This window comes from Echeneis naucrates, chromosome 24 (assembly GCF_900963305.1).
Source record: "Echeneis naucrates chromosome 24, fEcheNa1.1, whole genome shotgun sequence".
Classification (NCBI taxonomy): Eukaryota; Metazoa; Chordata; class Actinopteri; order Carangiformes; family Echeneidae; genus Echeneis; species Echeneis naucrates.
The window spans coordinates 18019637-18040140 of NC_042534.1; the positions used below are offsets into that span (position 1 = coordinate 18019637).

At 40.9% G+C, this 20504-nt stretch overlaps 1 protein-coding gene across 2 annotated transcripts in view; it reads left to right on the plus strand.

Annotated features, from left to right (window-relative positions):
* rev3l (REV3 like, DNA directed polymerase zeta catalytic subunit) overlaps positions 1-20504 on the plus strand; it is an 89905-nt gene that overhangs the window by 41136 nt on the left and 28265 nt on the right. The window contains exons 2-11 of one of the 2 annotated variants that reach the window (XM_029495787.1): positions 4986-5175; positions 5338-5412; positions 7089-7249; positions 9070-9199; positions 9544-9638; positions 10681-10785; positions 15275-15359; positions 18201-18346; positions 18805-18951; positions 19742-19964. In XM_029495787.1, coding sequence (XP_029351647.1) covers positions 4986-5175; positions 5338-5412; positions 7089-7249; positions 9070-9199; positions 9544-9638; positions 10681-10785; positions 15275-15359; positions 18201-18346; positions 18805-18951; positions 19742-19964 — 1357 coding nt within the window. The remainder of the gene's footprint in view (positions 1-4985; positions 5176-5337; positions 5413-7088; positions 7250-9069; positions 9200-9543; positions 9639-10680; positions 10786-15274; positions 15360-18200; positions 18347-18804; positions 18952-19741; positions 19965-20504) is intronic. The other variant, XM_029495788.1, reaches the window with a different exon arrangement.

The window sequence follows — 20504 nt, forward strand, 5'->3', positions numbered from 1 at the left end:
GGCTACAACACACACCAGTCACACACCAGACATTGAACCTCATTGTTATGACTGGATGGTTTTTTTTTTTTATTTAAACATCAATTGTTTTGAGTTAACACCGTGGGCTACAGATTTGTATGAGCGTCACCGTGCAACTGTGCAACATGTGCAACCAAAAACAAATCGTGGCTATTTTGTGCTACCCGCTCATATGGGATTTAACATTGTAGATGGTAGCACTTTCTAAAATAAAAAAACAAAAAAAAAAACGAGTATGCACAGGCACACCCCCGGAATGCCCATCAGGTGACAATCACCCAAATCGCCTTGTTGCCGCGCATGTGATTGTTGGGTTAGTGGAATCTCATTGGTTTTGGTCCCGACTTGCAGAAATCTGGTAGGGTCACATTTTATTTTTACAATTCTGTAGGCAAATGTATTTTTATTTGTCATTGCATGTAATTATGAGGTAGGCAAAACTGCTTAAAATACTTTAATTAATATACTTTTGTAGACTCAAGTATATTAATGTAATAACGTACGGATTAGAAATATCTGTTGAATTCTCAACAATGTTTATATTTGTAAAACCATGAAGGGATTCTTTAGGATTAGCAGTTTTCTTTCACTTAACCCTTAAAGCAACACTGACTTACAGTGATTGGCTCCTCTTTGTGTTAATGGTGTTTGGTGTTTTTCTTTTGCTGGTGGTACATGTAAGGGACTCTCTAAAATGACAGGATATCAGAACACACTCTCATGACAAAAATAAGATCAGTATCAGTTCCTATAAGTTCTTGGTTAATTGTCCAGTCCAATAGCTATCTCTTCATAATGAGGGCTCTACCTGGGTTCACACATTCCCCCTGCAAACATGGTCTTTTCTCCATACCGAAACACACACATACTTACTTTACCCTAATGCTGGTCTCATTTTATTGTTTTGGCTTCATATGCCTCCCTTTCTCTCTCATGTAGACTCACATGCACATCTCTCCAGCCATCTCTTTTGGTGGCCTGACCAGCTGGGTGGAAAGAATCACTTGTTTATCTCCCTGCCTGCCCATCAGGGACTTTTCCTTTGCTGGCACTGTTGCTTAGCAACTGTAGCAGCCGTCATTTGCTGTTTGTGGTGTGCGTTGGAGTGTGAGAAAAAGAGAGTCCATGTTGACAAGGAAGGCTGAGGACAGACAGGCGCGTGTCGTCCTTACTGCTCCCTCACCACTGGAGTGGCTGCCAGCCAGTGTGTGTCTCGCAACGCACACCCTATTCAGTTGAGACACACACAAGTATACACTGCAGGCTCAAGTGAGACTTACCCTATTGCCTCATATCATCTCCCTGGATACCATAATCAGCTGAGCATTTAATGAATTACCTATTAAACTGTGAACTCTTTTGTCTGCAGCGATTGAAGATGTGCACTAATCAGTGAATGAAGAGTCAGGATACCCTCCGCCCCTGTATAACTAACTGACCGATCAGAACTTGCACTTACACTGGCAAGTTTCGAAATTCCCATCAATCATCTGATGTGAGGAAAACACCCCAGCTTAAGTGTTAACTAAATCAAATAAAACATCTTTAATATTTTTATGCTGTTTAATGTGTAGTCTATATATATATATATATGATGATGTTCAACAACATTTTCTCCAACACCAAACAGAAAGGGATGAACTGAGTTTCTTTTGGAGTTAGCAAAATGTGAGTGGTTGCTGTTAGGCTGGCATGATTAAACACAACGAAACACAAGGAAAAAACTTTAAATTATAAATTCAAAGTACATGAAATAATTTTAGGACAATAATAGTGATGATAATTCAAATAAATAATCTAGCATTACTCAAACTCAATTTTTTCTGTAAATTTCCACCAGGAGCATGATGGGAAATAATCTCATAAGAACCCTGCAAGATCCTGGGTTTTAACAAAATCTCAATTTGTAGCGAGAAACCCATGTCTTCCATTCTTGCTGTGTGTGGTCATGAGACTTATCCCCTCTGCTGATGGTTGGTCAACTGTCAGTGAGTGGCCCTGACAGGGACTGTCTGAATTAAAATATCATATGGAAAAAAGACCCCCAAATTTGCTCAGGAAAGAAACCCAGAGGTCTAGGTTGTTCTTGTCTGGTTAGTTGTCAAGTGAAACAGAAGGAGTGCAGCAGTCCCCTATGAGAGAAACGGAAACCTGTAAACGTTAGACCTCATCTAAAATCCTGAATGACTGTGTGTACAAAGGACTTCACATATCTTTTGTAATTTGTTGCTAGAATGTGAAAATATGATCATGATTCATATACTAGATTCATACAAACATGTTGACATGTCTGTTGCACGTTTCATTCTCGCATGTGACAACAGGGATGTCTTTCTCAAAGCTCCAGCACATGCTACTGTCTTGGCAGTGCAGCAGATTCTTGATTCAGCTTGTCCTGGGAAGCTTGTTTTCTATACTGTGTTACTCCTTTGGAGACCCTACATTGGGTCCAGAATAAGGATAGTTGGCAAGCAGCAGATTTGTATGTCTGTGTCTGTGTCTGTGTGTGTGTGTGTGTGTGTGTGTGTGTGTGTGTGTGTGTGTGTGTGTGTGTGTGTGTGTGTGTGTGTGTGTGTGTGTGTGTGTGTGTGTGTGCATTTCAGTGGTTGGTGGAGGAGTGGTGCAAGAAACCCCCCTTTGTTATTGTTTTTTTTTTTTTTTTTTGTGTGTGCGTGTTGTCAATACAGAGACAACTGGAAAGGTGAGGAACCCCTTTTCCAGTGAAATGCTGACCCACTGAGCTGGTGGGAGACCAAGCCTTCAGTCTGCCCACATCTTATACATGTGATGGCACTGAGACTGTGCATTCGTCCATCCCCTCAGAGAAAATTTTCTCCAAAATAGGGCAAATAGTAAAAACGGAGAGAAGAAACAGGATCAACCTCTCAAAGCTGAAGAACTTGGTTATTCTTAATGCTAATCTTCACTCAAGACTAACTAAAACAGTTACCTGGATGCTGCATTCCTCTTTTTGTTGTACACATTTTAATTTATATTCTGTTATATTGTAAAAGTTTATAAATTGTATACATTTAATCAGAGATTGGACCTTTTTTCTACTTGAGTTGGATCTTTGGGTTTTTGACCACAGGATGTAGTTGAATGGTAGAGCCGCATACTTTGCAGACCCTGGATTCAAACCCCAGCCACAACACAAACCACTGGTAGGCTTCAGCTGGTCACAAGCCTACCAGTGGTAGGCGGAGGAGTGTTATTTTTTTGGGTTTTTGTACTTTAATAATTTTATTATTTGTAGCATTATGCTCCAAGTTCTGTTTGTTAAATATATAAAAATAGCCATATAGATCATAAATATTTAATATAATGCATGTTATTTACATTAGTAATTTATTTTACACATAATGTTACATTATTTTTGTAATAAATCAATTTAAGCAACAAAAAAATCTAAGGAGCCACTTGGGAGCAAGCCAGCTCTTTAAAAAGAGCTGGAATTCCCATCGCAGGGCTTGTGCAGGCATGTCAAGCTGCTCAACACTGCCTCCTACTGCTCAGCAGCCTGTCAGCCTGTCGCTGGTGCAGGCTGAACTGGCGGAAGTGGTTTAGGTTTATGTGTACCTCAGCACCTTGAAGATATATATATATATTTTCCCCCATTTTTAGACTGCTTTCTCATGGAACCTTATTAAACACAATGAGTGGCACAGATATGAACACTAAGCAAAGCTTATAGTGAATGGATTGAATCATAGTGTAGTGTCTGTCTACAGCCCAGCTCACCTCAGATGACTCCTCAGCAGTCTGTGTTTGTGTATCTCTGCTCTTTGGAATGACTGACCTCACTTCACATCAGTCTAGACCTCAATCATCTCCACTCTTCTACTGTTGCACCCAAAATACCTTTTTTTTTTTTTTTAGTTATTTGGATAGTGAGCAGCTTTAAGACTGTTCGAAGGTGTCATGAATCTTAACCGGCCCCCCCCCCCCTTTTTTTTTCTGCACTCATTTATCTTCTGCTGCAGCGATCACCTAGAAAATGTTAAAGTGGAGAACTCTGATTCAACCCTCAAAGGTCTCCATCCATCTCAGTTTAAGCATGCCAGAAGATTTAATGTCTGCAGTGTGCAAATTCATTTTCATGTGTTTGCTCATGACTGTGTCACATAGAATGAGTGTCAGAATGAGAGTTTTGTATGTATGTATGCATGCATGTGTGTACACACATACCAAAATGCTCTGTTTTGCCTTATCTGTCCATAACATTTTCTCCCAGAAATGTTTTAGCTTCCTCAGTGGGGTCAGCCAGGGCCTCTCACCAGTGTCCCATTTCAGAAAGCACATTGTGGCACTGTTATGGCATTACGGTTAAGGATGGTGGGGATGCAGGGATGATTCGGTTGTTTTGCTACCTCTGGAAACAATGCCTTGACTTTATCAATAGCATCAGAAAATCTAATGACTATCAAAGAATTTTGGGGCACAATGTAGAGCCCAGTGTCAGAAAATTGGTTTCCTTTAGAGGTCATGGGTCTTCCAACTGGATAATGACCCAAAACATTCTTTGAAAAGCACTCAAATGGTTGAAGATAAAGTCCCGGTTTAAACAAAGGAAATTAATGGGAATACTCAAACAATTATTATTATTAATACAAAGCCATTGTAATTGCAATGCTTGTGTATTAAGAATTATCTGACACATCGTAAATAATAAATTAAATAACTAAATAAGATAGAACAAAATGTTTTCTACAATGTACAAGGATACCATGAATAATGATAAGATAAGATAAGATAAGATAGACTTTATTAATCCCTTGGGAGGTCTCCGTCAGGGAAATTGTTGTTCCAGCAGGTACAGCACCGACAAAAACAGTAAAAGAAAGCACACAGTTTGAAATATATAAACAACAAATGTACAACCATAAATATTCAGTTTTTTTTTTAGTGTCCCATCTTCTCCAAAAATGAACTCGGAATTGAATACGTTTGTTATTGTGTTACAGGTCAAAAGACATGTCTTCACCTCCACGGTGTGTTCCCGTACATTTATGTGCCCTATGATGGCTTTGGGCAGCAGCCAGAATTTTACCTGCGCAAGGTGGCTTTCAGCATAGATCGAGCCCTCAACGTTGCCATGGGAAACCCTGCCTCCAGCACTCAGCATGTCTTCAAAGTGGTGCTGGTCTCGGGCATGTAAGTGACTCATCTTTGTTAAATGGTCTTAGCTGATGAAGTAGAGATTTATCTTCGCAGCATCATATAACATGAAACCATTTCAAATGTATAGAATTACAAAATAAAAATGGCTGTAGGTTTTTGTTGATTTGTGTCTCCCATCCTGTCTTTTTCCTATAGGCCTTTCTATGGCTTTCATGCCAAGGAGAAGCACTTTATGAAGATTTATCTGTTCAATCCTCAGATGGTCAAAAGGTAAGGTTCCTGCTGATTGACGCAGTTTAATATGAAAGAGATTATCCTGGGCTCCTGTTGTTTGATAATACTGGATCACTCCAGCTCTCTAACCTGAAATTGATTGCTGTCCATTCAGTTGTGGTCAGTCGTGTTTTTGTGTATGTTTAAGTGCATGGAAATGTTCAAGGAAAATAGAATCACTTCTGATGGTGTGGAGTCAGGCTGCTGAACTGATACTCTGCAGAGTGAGTAACTCACTGAGAGGGACAAAGGGAGAGTGACAGGAAGAGGCTCAAGGACAGTGAGACAGTAGAGATAACAGTAAGACAGTGGAAAGAGCAGCGATTAAAGAAAAGAATAAGAAGAGAAAAAAGGTGTTTTTGGCAAAATTGTTGCCTCAACTAATTGTGTTTTGACAACCCTAACCCTAAACCCTTTATTTTTAGTGTGAACACAAAACATATTTAAAAAGGCACATTGTAAAAAAAAATAATAATAAATAAAATAAATACAAAAAATGCATCTCACAAGATGTATGTTTGACTTACCTTTTACAGCAAAAATCAAACCTGCCCCTTAATGGGAGGGAAGGAAGAATTTACACTTTGAAGATGTTTTTGCATATTGTGGAGAAAAAGAAAAAGCTACAGTCAAGCCCGAAATTATTCATACCCCTAGCAAATTTTGACTTTGTTACTTTTATTCAACCAGAAAGTTATTTATTTTTTTTTTTTGAAGATGAAAAGGCATCTCCCAGACAATGCACAAGAGGCATCACTGTGGGAAAAAAATTCACAGCTATTATTTACATTTTAACAAAAAGTGGCATGTCCAAAATTATTCATACCCTTTGCAAATTGTCACAGTCTATGGGAAAATCCAAAGTTCTCCACTATTCCAAATAGTCCAAGCTGTTCTGAAGCATCTTATTTACCCTGATTCATTGGAAACAGCTGTGTTAATCAACTCAGCAAGTGAAAAACAGCAGCTCTCTGCAGTTAGTTTGTGGACAGTCATGGCTAAGACAAAGGAGCTCACTGCGGCTGTGCATTGTGGCTGCTCACAAGTCAGGAAAGGGCTATAAGGCCATATCTAAGTGTTTTCAAGTTCCTGTGGCTACAGTGCAAAGCGTAATTAAAATATACAAGACATTGGTTGGAAGCCAAAAGCGAATCAATCAATTACAGTTAACGGCATCATGAAAAAAGAGAAATATATCAATATTCTCAAAAACAACATCAGGCAGTCTGCAGAGAAACTTGGCCTGTGGCACCGGTGGACATTTCAGCACGACAATGATCCAAAACACACAGCAAAAGTGGTGAAGAAATGGTTAGCGAATAAAAATATCAACATTTTGCAGTGGCCCAGCCAGAGTCCTGACTTGAATCCGATTGAGAATCTGTGGAGGGAGCTAAAGATCAGGGTGATGGCAAGGAGACCCTCCAACCTGAAAGAATTGGAGCTCATCGCTTAGACGAATGGGCTAAAATACCAGTGGACACATGCAAAAAGCTTATCTTCCTGGAAATGCCTTTTCATTTTCAATCAAGAAAAAACTTCCTGGTTGAATAAAAATAACTAAGTCAAAATTTGCTAGGGGTATGAATAATTTCGGGCTTGACCTTTTTGTAATTGTCCAAACAAATGTTTTTTCACTCAACTGGCCATTATGGAATAATCACTTCTTGCAGGGTGTGTGAGCTGTTGCAGGGTGGAGCAGTGATGAACAAGAGCTACCAGCCCCACGAAGGCCACATCCCCTATCTGTTGCAGCTCTTCATAGACTACAACCTGTACGGCATGAACTTGGTCAACCTGGGCGCTGTCAAGTTCCGCAGGAGTCAGAGCAAAGGTAAGAGGCAGTTAGGGACATGACTGCACTTGACGTTAGAGCTTCTCTACATTGGCATTAATACAATTGATGTATTTACCTTTTAATGTATAATTTCACGATCCTTTATCGGCCTGAAATTTTCCAGCAAAAATCTTGGTTTTAATGATCATTTAGTCACTTGTTCGTGTCATTATATTTTCCACGTGCATGGAGAGGGTTAGGTGGTTTACGGCCAGATACTCGAAATTTTTCTCAGCTTTTTTTTTGGTGCGGTCAGTCCTGGTCATTAAACAGTCTGACAGCAGCAGGAAGGAAGGACCTACGATATCTCTCCTTCACACACTTGGGGTGAAAGAGTCTGTGACTGAAGGAGCTGCACAGTGGACTGATGGTGTCCTGTATGGGGTGGGAGGCATTGTTCATCATTGATGATAGCTCTGCTATCATCAATGATGAACACCCTAACCCACCACCTGTACTGACTCAAGGGGACAACCCAAGACAGAGCTGGCTGTCTTTAACAGTTTACAGAGTCTCTTCCTGTCAGCTGAGATGCTGCTGTTCCAGCAGACCACTCCAGAGAAGATGGTTGATGCCACAATAGAGTCAAAGAAGTCTGCTCTGACCTTTCTTATGAAGTGCACGTGTGTGATGAGTCCAGTCCAGTTTATCATTCAGGTGAACACCCAGGTACTTAAAAGAGTCCACTCTCTCTATGTCCATTCCCTGGATGTTCACCGGTGACGGGGGTCATGATTGTGTCTGCAGAAATCCACCACCAGCTCCTTGGTTTTCCCTGTGTTTATCTGGAGGTAGTTCCACTGACACCAGTCCACAAAGTCCTTGATCAGTTTTCTGTATTCTCTGCCATCGTAGTTAGTGATGAGGCCAACAATGGCAGAGTCGTCAGAGAACTTCTGCAGATGGCAGTGTGCAGAACTGTGCCTGCGGTCTGGAGTGTACAGGGTGAACAGGAAAGGAGCCAAGACTGTTCCCTGTGGAGCCCCCGTACTGCAGACCACCATGTCTGAGACAGTCCTTATTCCTGACATACTGTGGGGGGTCCGTGAGGTAGTCCGTAATCCATGTTGTAAGGTGGTGATCCACGCCTGGCAGGACCAGCTTGTCCCTCAGAAGCAGAGGCTGGATGGTGTTGAAAGCACTGGAGAAGTCAAAATTGACTCTCGCAGTGCTTCCAGGCCTTTCAAGGTGGGAGAGGGCTCTGTGTAGGAGGAAGATGACAGTGTCATCCACACCAATGCTGGGCTGGTAGGCGAACCGCAGCAGATCCATCAATGGTCCCACCAGTGGGCGGAGATGGACGAGGACTAGCCGTTCCAGTGTCTTCATCAGGTGCGATGTCAGCGCCACTGGCCTGTAGCTGTTGAGCTCCTTTGGGTGTGGCGTCTTTGGCACTGGCACCGGCACCATGCAGGATGTTTTCCACAGTTGTGGAACTCTCCCCAGCTTCAGGCTCAGGTTGAAGACATGCTCCACAATCCCACAGAGTTGGTTTGCGCCTTTTTCACCTTGATCTTCCTGAACTCTCTCCTCACCTGGTCAGCAGAGAGGGACAGATTGGACAGCAAGGAGGACTGGGCTGGGGGAAGGTTAGGTGTTTGATTGAACCTGTTGAAGAACATGTTCAGATCATTCACCCACTTCTGATCCCCCTCAGCCTGGGAGTCAGCCTGTCTGTATCCTGAGATGGTTTTCAGGCCACTCCAGACTCCTACGCCTACGTTTTTTCTGCTGCAGCTGCAGTTATGTCAGCTTCTTGGCACATCCCCAGAAATACAGTTAAATATGTTGATTCTCTCTGTGTTTGGGTTTTGCAGACATCTCAGACAGGCAAACTCCTAACAGTCATCCCAACATTAGCCCCTCGAAGTGTCCTTGCACTTTCAAACTCTATGACAGTAGCGTGGGAGGTGCATTTGACCGCTGGGAGGAGAAGACCATACCCTGGTGAGTCAGGCCTGTATATAATGATGTGTTGTCCCTTACTAGAAATTAAAGTTGAATTCTAAATTTCTATTGGATACTCTGACCCCTTTGGATTGATTTGAACAATTGCTCATTGACAAGCAGGTGGAAATAACCTATGGATTGAGCTTTGTTCTGTTTTTATGTTAATGTGGACAATTTCTCAGCTTAGTTCTTAAGCACCCAGACCAAATATGTAAAAAAAACTACATCAAAAACAAAAACACTATTAAAATCAATTTGGTTATTTTTCTAGACTCTGTTGGAGTTTGAAGGATTGTATTAACACCTTACTAACCGGTTGTGCATGAATTGACTCTCTACAGCTCCTTATTGCTGGATGAAGTAGAGAGGCAAAGCATCTGTGAGCTGGAGGTTGATGCAGTGGCTGTAGATATCCTCAATCGGCTGGATATTGAAAGTAAGTTCTCTCAGGACAGCATGGAGCCAGTGGCTTTCAGTAGTGCAGTTTACTCAGTTAGTGGAAGAAGATGGGGGAATGAGGGAAAGTGAAAGTGGGCATAACGACAGGTAGGGGCTATGAATCCAGCTCTTCAGATCAAGGGTTTTCAGATGCTGACTTCCCGAGAAAAGACCAGAGAAAATTTCCCAGAATGCTTTACATCATCATCCACATACTGAATCAAACAACAATGGCGACCCCCAGAGAGCGAGAGGATGTGGAGAAGTTGGAGAAGAAAGACCACAAAAAATTCACAAGCAACACCAGACAGCAATCGTGTATTTTTCTCCATGTACCTCTTGAAAGCATGATGAATGCTAAAAAACCGATCACAACCATAGATGTTGCTGTTGGAACTACACAGTCGCAGTCACTTGTACACAGTGACGTGGTAAGTTGAGTCCCAATTCCTAGGGACGATCACGAAGCCCTACCACTTGTGGCTTCCTTTCGAGGGTGAAGGGGTAGTGGGTGAGGGCTAGGGGTATTGAGTAGGGTGAACATTGGGATTGGGCCTAAATCTCTTGACTAGATGTATTGTGTGTGTATGGTTTGGGGGGGTCATCACTGAACACTTGGATCAGAAGAGGAAGAGGGATCACTATATGTTGATAAGAGAGCTATACTCGACATGTTTCATTTTCAAAAATGTATATATTGTAAAGAGAAAGAGGCGTAAAAAACACACTCTTTGATATTTTACCTTCTTTAGTCCTTCATTCAAAGCATATCAGTGATAGACACTGACATGGATAAGACTTGACACAGAAGGGTAAACCACATGGGACAGCTGTCTTATAATGGAGAAAGAAAAGGAGAGGCCAGTCCAGTGTTGTGACGGATACGTCCATCTGTTTCAGAAAAGAAAGAGCAACAATTAGCTCTGTTAATTGTTTGATGGAGTTTAGACAAGAAAACTGCTAAATTTGATTGCAGGGTTTAAGAGTTTCAGTAATAAAATTTGGTTTTGTTATCTAACATAATGATTTGTCTTGTCCAGATCAGATTGGCACCAACCCAGGCCTGCAGGCCATCTGGGAGGATGAGAAGAAAAGGAGGCGAGAGAGGAACCTGGCCACCCAGATAGAAACCCCTGAATCACAAGGTGAGGAGCTCTGAAGTAAAGAGTCTGCTTCTCTTATCTATTCACATGTGCCTGTTTATCTTTTCTTGGGGATTTTATTGGTCCTACCCCTCTTACTGATATGATCCAGTCCAGTAGTTTTAACATTAATTTTATTTGCTCAATTGTGTTGTAAGAAGCAAATGCATACATGAGCTGTACATTTCTCCTCCTGTAAGAACTTGTGGCAGTCTTGTAGAATAGTCACAAATATCAGGGTATGCCTGTGTGTGTGTGCGTGTGTGCATATCTGCCTCTGTGAGAGAGATCTCTTTTAGATTGGGAACGCAGTAAATCTATCATGTAGGAATCTTGATGATTTAAAAGAACATTTGTATGAATTTTAAACAGGATGTCTCTGTCATGAGCACTTAAGCAGCATCCCAATATTGCTGTACCAGATAATGACTATACCTGATTCTGTGGCTCATCTCAATCTTCCCTGAAGACAGTGAAGAAATGTAATTCTCATTCAGCTGTAAAAGTGTGAGGAACATGCACATTGAGAATATTAATGCAGGGAAACAAATCCTTAATTATGATTGTTAACTTTATAATATGAAACTTCCCCAATTTCTATACTTACTCACTTTCTACTAGTTGCCCATTTGTGGGTGTGGCAGAAAGGTAAAAACAGCAGAACAGTCCTTTACCTTCTGAAAGAAAGGGAGGGGGAAATGAGTGAGAGTTTATAAAAAAAAATAAATAAAAAAAAAAAAAGGTGAGTCAAATGAGTGACACCTGTGAGCTGGAAAGGGAAGCTACTGACACAAAAAGCAAGAAGTAGAACAGAGACGAGTGAGAGGAAGAAAGTAGAGAGATCCAATCTGCCTGCTAATCAAAGAAAAAGAGTGAAAGAAATATTGAAAAAAGAAGACAGCAGCAAGAAGAGGAAGAGAACCAACTGGATTCCCTGGAGGACTATGGAAACCCATGACCTGAGGAGTGGTGAGGATCCCAGGAGTCCGTAGGAAGAAAAAGTGCCTGCCCCTGCACACTTGGACCCCATACCTGCCTGGATTTAATAAAACCCCCCAACAGAGCTAAGTATTGACCATCACTCTCCAGGCTTCACCTGTGTCCCCTCAACCCAAAACCAGCCCCTCGACCATTTTCCACACTGATCCACCATACACCCTAATCCCCCCATTACTGTAACTGTAATTACAGATTACAGTTACAGTAGTCAAGCCTACGTATGTATGTAGTAGTGAAGATATGAATGCATGGGCTAGTTTTTCTGCATCATCCTTAGAGAGGATGTTTCTGATTTCCCCAATGTTTCTAAGGTGGAAGAAGGCTGTCCTGCTGACCTGTTTTATGTGAGGGACATGTCCTGGTCAAAGGTTACTCCAAGGTTTCTTACAGTGGAGCTGGAAACCAAAGTAATGCCATCCAGACTGATTAGATGATCAAATAGGGTTTCTCTGAGGTGTTTAAGGCCAAGTACAATAGCTTCAGTTTTCTCAGAGTTGAGAAGTAAAAAGTCCTGGGTCATCTAGACTTTTGTCTTCAAGACATGTCTGCAGTCTGACTATCTGTCTGACTATCTGTCTGACTTCATTTGGCTTCATTGATAAGTACAGCTGAGTGTTGTCTGCATAGCAGTGGAAGTTGATGCTGTGTTTCCTGATAATGTTGCCTAGAGGAAGCAGAAAAAACATAAAGAGGATTGGTCCAAGTACCGAGCCCTGTGGGACTCCATGACTGACCAACTGTACAGTACATGAGGAGGAGCTGCTGTTAACATGAACAAACTGATTTCTATCTGATAAGTAGGATTTGAACCACCTTAGTGCAGTTCCTTTAATTCCAATTTCATGTTCCAGTCTCTGTAGTAAAATATTATGATCTATGCTGTCGAAGCAGCACTAAGATCTAGAAGGAGAAGTATGGAGGCTGATCCATTGTCTGAAGCCTTTAGAATATCATTGGAGACTTTAACCAGCGCTGTTTCTGTGCTATGATGGGCTCTATATCCTGATTGAAACTGTTCAAACAAGCTGTTCCCATCCAGATGGTCGTGTAGTTGTTTTGCTACAGCTTTTTCAATGATTTTAGAAATAAAAGGACGGTTCGATATGGGTCTATAGTTTGCCAAAACATCTGGATCAAGATGAGGCTTTTTAAGCTGGGGTTTGATGACTGCGGTCTTGAGTGCCTGAGGTACATATCCCAGAAATAAAGTCAGATTAATCAAATCTAGAATGAACGACTCAATTAAATAAAAGATCTCTTTAAAGAGGCTAGTTGGTACTTGGTCTAATAGACAGGTTGATGGTCTGGATGATGAAAGCTCTGAGAGATTCAGAGGTGAGAATGATTCCAGATGTAAAAGGTGTTGCAGCTGATTCAGGAGTTGCTGTATTCAGTAGGAGATTTTTATCTAACGTAGGCAAGAGCTGATAAATTCTTTCTCTGATCGTGAGAATTATATGAACTTCTAGCACTGCGGAGAGCTTTTTTATATGTTTTTAGGCTATCTTTCCAGGCTCTGTGAGACTCTTCTGACTTACTGGAATGCCAATTTCTTTCTAATTTCCTTGATGTCTGCTTTAAGGCACCGATACACTTCACTATGGCTGCCGGTGTCACTAACTTCACAATCCTCAGAATAGAATCGCCAATCACTAGAGTCAGCTTTTCAGCGGGTGTGGGTGAACCGGGGGCTGCTGCCTACAACTATGCCTCTTGTCTCGGACAGTCACCCAGCCGCCCTGATTAGATCACGGCTGCTCAGGAGCCACTGGCTGGGAGGAAAGTATCTCGGCTGCCATATGAGCTCGTCTAGGTCGGCCCACGCTGGCTACAGGAGGGAGGCTAGCTATACTAGCATAAGTTGGGCTAGCTAAAGTGCGGAGCCGTGATTCTAACTCATTAATTTTCGCCTCCATTTCTACCATCATCCTGCATGTATGACAAGAGGTGCTATCATAAAAGGAAGCAGAAGAATAACTACACATGAGGCACACAGAACAGGAGAGGAGAGGAGAGGAGGAGGAGAAAGAGGAACAGAGAGTGGAGAGAGAGAGCTAGAGGACATTGCTAATCGGGTAGTTTGATTAGCGGAGGAGCAGAACCGGTTATAATCTTTGGAGAAAGGAGAGATATTGACTTTTAAACTTAGTGTTGGTGTGACAATAATTTGCTGTTGGATTAATCGAGTGAATTAGGAAATAATAGCAGAAGAACAGTGGAAGCAATACTCGAGATGACACAGAGCACAGCAGAGAGCACAACCGCCAGTGACCGGAATATATCCCCAATGTGAAGACCATTTTCATGGTTCAACCGTGACCCACAGCACTTAGTAAATATTTCTCTTCTATGTTATGTAAAATCAATTGATGTAACTACATTATGATTTGACGCTATATAAATACATTTGCTTTGATTTAACCTTTGGTTGTAAATTTTAAATAAAGTGGTTAAGATCATTGTTCCAACATTCCCCAACAAGGCCAACAGGAAGAGGCATAGCCCAGTAAAATAAAACAAATCAAAACAAAAAACAAGGTTATCAGCAAAAACCAGGTTAAACCCAACTAGATTCTACACAACACTGGCACACGTTGCTAATAGATCACTTTGTAACCAAAACAATATTTCTACATATGTATTTAAATGGCCTTAAGATTTCTAGGTTGTATTAGAGAGCTTTCAGCTGCATAGGAAGCATGTGGGAGAAAATTACTTGAGTATTAAGGCCAGTCTGTGCACAAACACAGACCAACATTGTCACTCTGTGTCATGCAGCCTGAATCACATAATCCTACTGAACACGTGGATTCTTTAAAATGAGCATGATGAAGGTAGATAATATAATGAACATGTGTTCAAAGCTGAAGTGAGTTGTTTTTATTCAGTGGCGCCAACCTCTCTCCTTTCTATGCTGCTTATGACAGTGTTTCCAGGAGATAGACTTTTGTGGCTAACTGTATCGTTTCATCATGTCTCAAGCCCTATTACCGAGCTATTACATCTGTCTTTGTTTTGTTAAGCTCTTTTCCAGTGGATGACAGCATTTTCCATTACCTCCACACATCATAGGGGCATCACTTTTCAAGCTGAGCAAAGATTCAAGAACTCTGCTGTCACCAACTCTGACTTATCACCACACAAAGGGAGCTCTGGTGGAAACTTGTTGTAAATAATGAGAGGCTTATCTGCTGTGTTGTGATAAAATGTTCTTTTGCATGTGCATGCCTGCAACGAGGTGCACAAAGTGGTGGTGTCCAGGTTACCTACATATTATAGTTGATGCCAAAAATACAAAGAATTTGGAAAGATTTTGCTTTTTAGGGTTTGTACTTAGAATTACATCCAGTCTGTTTATCATTGTGATTAATCCCAGGTAAAATTCCCAGACGATACCCAAATATGGAACATCTGTAAGACTTCTAGGTCTGGGAAAACTCAGAGGACAAGTGTTCAATAAGTGTTGAAGGTTTTTGTTTTTGTTGTCTTCCAGGTCGCCAGTTTTTCACTGCAACAGAGAGTGAGAAAATCTTTATGAAAAGATTCAAGGAGATTCTTAAGGACAACGATTTTGACGTGTGAGTTGCTCATCTTTCTTTTGATCTGGTGACAAGGTCACAGTTAAGGCTCTGAAAGTCATCATTGGACATGTCTTATTCCTTGGGGACAGAGTTCAGATTTCTGTAGAAAGAAACTATGCTTAATAATGAGCCCAAGATGCTTCAAACAAGTTTCCCACAGTCTGGGACCACATCAATCTCAAGTTTCTTTTCATTTGCTTCTTTGTGTTACACCCTAATGAAGCCACTCCATGTCCTCAGTTTCCCTCATTGCCTCAGCATCATGGCAGCATGTTTGTCTCTCAGGGCAAGTGAAGACCTACAAAGAAGGGTTGGAGTCAAAACAGATGTGTTGAGGGGTTGGAGTAGAGCAAGTCAGTGAAATTATGACGTTAGACACCCCTCCCTTACTTCCCCAATGTTTATTTCCTGTTTCACATAAAAGTACAGTTGGCTTAGCAGTCGTGCGTGCATCTGCATCAGATCCAGATAACTTCTATTCACTGACTGCAATATGAAGTAGGAAAATCAGAGGGAGCAGGGTGTGGTCTTGTGTACAGTGGGGCTTGTCTTGAGTGATAAGCACAGGTCCACTTGAGTGATAACACTGGTCCATTTTTTTCTGCTTCAACGTCAATTTCAGAGCTAAATGTTGCCTGCTGCCTAAAAGACCCACCCACTGAAAAGTGCCATGATAACCAGATCATCAATGTTGTTCACATCATCTTTTATGGTTGATCAGTGTATTTATGTATGATTGGTAACTTTTGATCACCACTACGGATGTAAATGATTCATGAACATTTCAATTTTGTGAATTTCCAAAAGAATCAATTTAAAATGAAAATGACATGGAAATGGAAAATGAAATGAAATGGAAATGATTCATTACAAACTTCTAATCAGATACTATAACATGTAAAAATTGATCCACAGGATAATTATGATTCCTTTCCCTCCATTTCTCTTTCATCAGTTCCATCATACCCATTCCCATATCAAAATAGAGCCTGCAGAAGTGGGAAGGAGGGTGTGGCTTGTTAGCGAAATGAGTTAATCACTGCTGTAATCTCCTGACGCCGTCTCGGCTATCTCCCTTGTTGCCTCTAAAGTCATTAACTAGCAGACTAATTAAGAGACAGTGAGACAGTGGCACGTGCACACTGGCTCTCTGGAGCCCTTTCCTCATTCACCATAGTTGAACAAAATCTGAATGAGAATGCAGAATCGTCCAGCCAAACATCAGCTGATTCCACGTTACAGTCAAGATGTCATCATCCATCACGTTTTAAAACCGTTCATAACTCATCAGCCTCACAACCAGACTCGGATTTAAAAGCAGTTTTCAACTTATTTATGACTGATTTCTTACTAAATGCAATTTAGTATTTGACTGGTCTGTTGTGGTTTATCCTCCAGTTTTTATTCCATCTGTTTCTACTTTTGAGTTTATCCTGAGAAAGTAGATAATGCAATTACAGGAGTTGTAATCAATGGGTATAGGCTTATCATCTTGGCATCATCTTGCGCATTGTGGTATTTAAATCTGAAACTTTATGGGCAAGAGGCTCTGACATCAACATGAGCCTTTGATCTCTGGATTACTTTAGAACTCCATCTTGAAATGGAATACTTTTTCTTTTTCTTTTTTAAATCGTCATTCTTTGGAAATTGGTTTCTCTTGCAAGTAACTGCTGCCTGCCTGTCCCAGATTTAGTCAACATTTCAGTATTTCAGAGTCACCAAGTAGTGAGTTGCTAGGCAATGTAGCATGGCACTATGGGTAAAGGAGTGTGATAGGCAGCTTGTCGTTGAGAGAAATCTTGGCTGCCTGCCTTTTTTCCATTCATATTCCTTCTCCCACACACAGATGCACGCCATTTTGTAGCACACACTTTTATATACTCGCACACAATTACCAGATCAGAGAAACTCTCTATGCATGTGCTGCCACACACACGCCCAGGTGCACACAACTTCTGTGTAAACCTACAGAGTAAATAGATAACTCCCTCTGATTAAGACCCACAGTAAAGAGATGCTAATAAAACATGAATGCATAAGGGCAGACACCATACAGTACTCTTGCTTTGGGAGCCACGTAACAGCTGAGCTCACAGTGGGCTGTGCACATATGAACATTGTTCATTGGCTTTCGAATGAGTGTATACTTATGTTACAACCCAGCTTATTTATGGAGGAAAATGGAAATTACATAAACAAGTGGGAAGTGGTCACGTAAATGTATTCAACTGTAAAGAAGGTAAATCTGCAAATGAAAGTTAAATCAAGCTGAGAGGCCTACTGAAAGAGGGAAGCAGTGCAAAACGGATGCTGCTGAATCATCGTCAGTACATAATAAATAAGGAATTTACTGGAGTGCTGTTGGCCAAGTGGTTTAGAGCGTGTGCCTTGTAATCACTCCAGCCAGGGACCTATGCAGCAGGTCATTCCCCTCTCCTTGCTCCCTGCTTCCTCACTGCTGATAAATAATTAAAAAAAATATGAAGTATAAAGTTGCCTGCTCTAATATAAAAAAAAAACAAAAAACAAAAAAAAACACAGGATCTAACGTCCCTGCCCCTACTGAAACCCCAACAACCACTATGAGTGCCTCCCAAATTAATTCACAATATTCCCAGAAAGGTTATGGGCAGTGTGGCATGAGAGGAACATCAGGGTGTGCAGGCTTCATTTAAACTTTGCTGTCTTTGCCCAGCTCTTGCGAGGCCTCATCAATTAATGTTAGTCCACTGTCATATGTCAGGTTTGTGCCTCCTTAAATCAGCAACAGAGAGCTATAAAATGTGGTTCCTTAATGTGCAGCAATTAGTTTATATTCTTTGTTTGTCTGCTCAGAATGCAAGCTTCATCCCAAGGTGATGGGGAGGACAACCAAGAGGGAAGTCCTTTTGACCTTACAGTCCATTCTAATCCCCTCACCCCAGAGTCAACATTGTGCATACCTGCTAATAATCTGGAGGTGCACAGGAACTCACAGCCAGGTGAGGCACACAAACTAACACCACTCACCCTAGTAGATGGTTACATTTTAAGGAACTACATAGTTTGAGTCCAGCTCTTCACTATTCATTTAAATCCACTGGATTTGACAGATTTTTAATACTTTTTAATACTTTTCTTTTAGCTATTAATACAGTAGTTGTGGTTGAGTTTGACATTTTTTCCCTCCCTGTCACTCCCACTGTGTAAAAGGTTGATAGTGTGACATTGCATTATTTGCACTTTGCTAATCTGCAGCCAATGACTCGGCCAAGTCTCCCGCTGGAGCATAGAGACTGCCGTGGACAGGAGTGACACACTGACCTCACACTGAACCAAAGGTTCACTGCTGCCTTGATGTGTTTGTTGATTGAACTGTTCAACTGTGCTATTTCAATCAAGGTTAGCTTGATGCACAAAAAAAATTGTTAGAGACGCTAACAGTGCTTTCCTTCACCAGACTTTGCAAGAAGCAGTGGTAAAATCCCAGAGGAAGCTGTAGTGGATGAGGAGGCCATTTTGAGTCTCCTGGAGAACAGTCAAACCTTCCTCCAGCTCTCCCAAACAGCCAACAACTCATCTCTGTTAGGTACATCAGCTGCTGAAGGTGTTCTCCTTAATTCCTTTCAGCTTTCATCACTTACTGGTTCACATTATAATAAGTCAATGATAATTGAACACTGGCTTGTTTGTTCACTTATATGAAAAATAGATAAATAAAACACATACTAATGGATAGCATTTCTAAATAAGGCCATATGACAAAAGTGATTAGTAACTGAGGACAGCAAAACAGAAGGGGTTTCAGTAGTAACTGAGACAAAATCCTGAATAAAGGTGAAGCCACTTTATAGGTTTTTTTTTTTTTTTTTTTCACTTTTATAGGTCCCACATTTTGCGAGTAAAATTATGACTTAGTGATGATTTGAAATTGTGTAGATCTCAGTTGAGTTTCAAGAAAACATTGAAAGGTAAAATAATTAAGGATTACAATGTAAAATGACTGAAATGTGGAATGATTAAGATCAATATATATATATATATATATATATTTTTTTTTTTTTTTTTTTTTTTTTCGTATCACTGATATCCTGGGTTATTTTATGGATGGTACAAGATGGGCAAAGATAGGCCTCCGATTCAGCATATTCCTTTTTCGGTTACAGTTTGTTAAATTATTTTGTGAGAAAATGTGTAGTGCAAACATGTATAAAATCCTTTGTAAGGTGATTGCACATAATTTAAGGTCTGTACTGTAGATTGGAACCAAAATAAAATATTCATTCATTAATTCATTCAGGTTAGACTGAAATGATTTGTCTGATGCCACACTTGAAGCTTTTACTTGCAGCTAGCTGATAAAATGTCATTAAAATGATTTGTTGGTATCTGAGCAGAGAGCAGCCAAGACCAGGCCATCATTGAGCTGCTGGCAGGCTTGCAAGAAGATGGTTTCTGCAGGAACCCTGTTGGGCAGCATTCCCAGTCCCAGTCTCGTTACTACTGCAACAGTGATGAGGAAGAGGCTGAACCAGATTTGGACAAAGAGGAGGCTGAGCTCAGCTTGATAATGTCACAACGATGGGATAGTGAAGCTCCTTGGAGTTCAACCTTACCGAGGCATGTTTGTCAGTGTTGGATTTCAGTGAATCAGCTGGTTGTCCTAAATATCCACCCATTATTTGAACTTGGTCATGGCATTTGGTGAGGGTGGGAAATACTCTGGAAAGGTCAACAGGCCATCACAGGGATCACACACAGACTATAGAGTCTCAACAGAAATTTTTTAGTGACTGAATATGAATGTCAAGACATTCAAGAGAGAAGTGAAAATGTGCTCAGGTTCTCTCGCTTATTTATAAAAAAAAAAAAAAAAAAACAAATAAAACAAACAAAAAAAAAACTTTCCAATTCTTAAGTCCCTCCATGGTTGGATTTTTAAGGCAGCTGAAGAAGATATCATAATATGCGTGCACAGTGTATCACAGTCAAATCAAGTTCATTTTGATAGCACCAAATCATAACAAAGTTACTTTACGGCACTTTATCGAACAGGTGTAGACCAAACTCTTGATGGATTTTGATCCCACCATATCCTTCCAGGAGCAAGCACTTGGCGACAGTGGCAAGGAACCTTGTGCAGAACTTGGGGAGAACAAA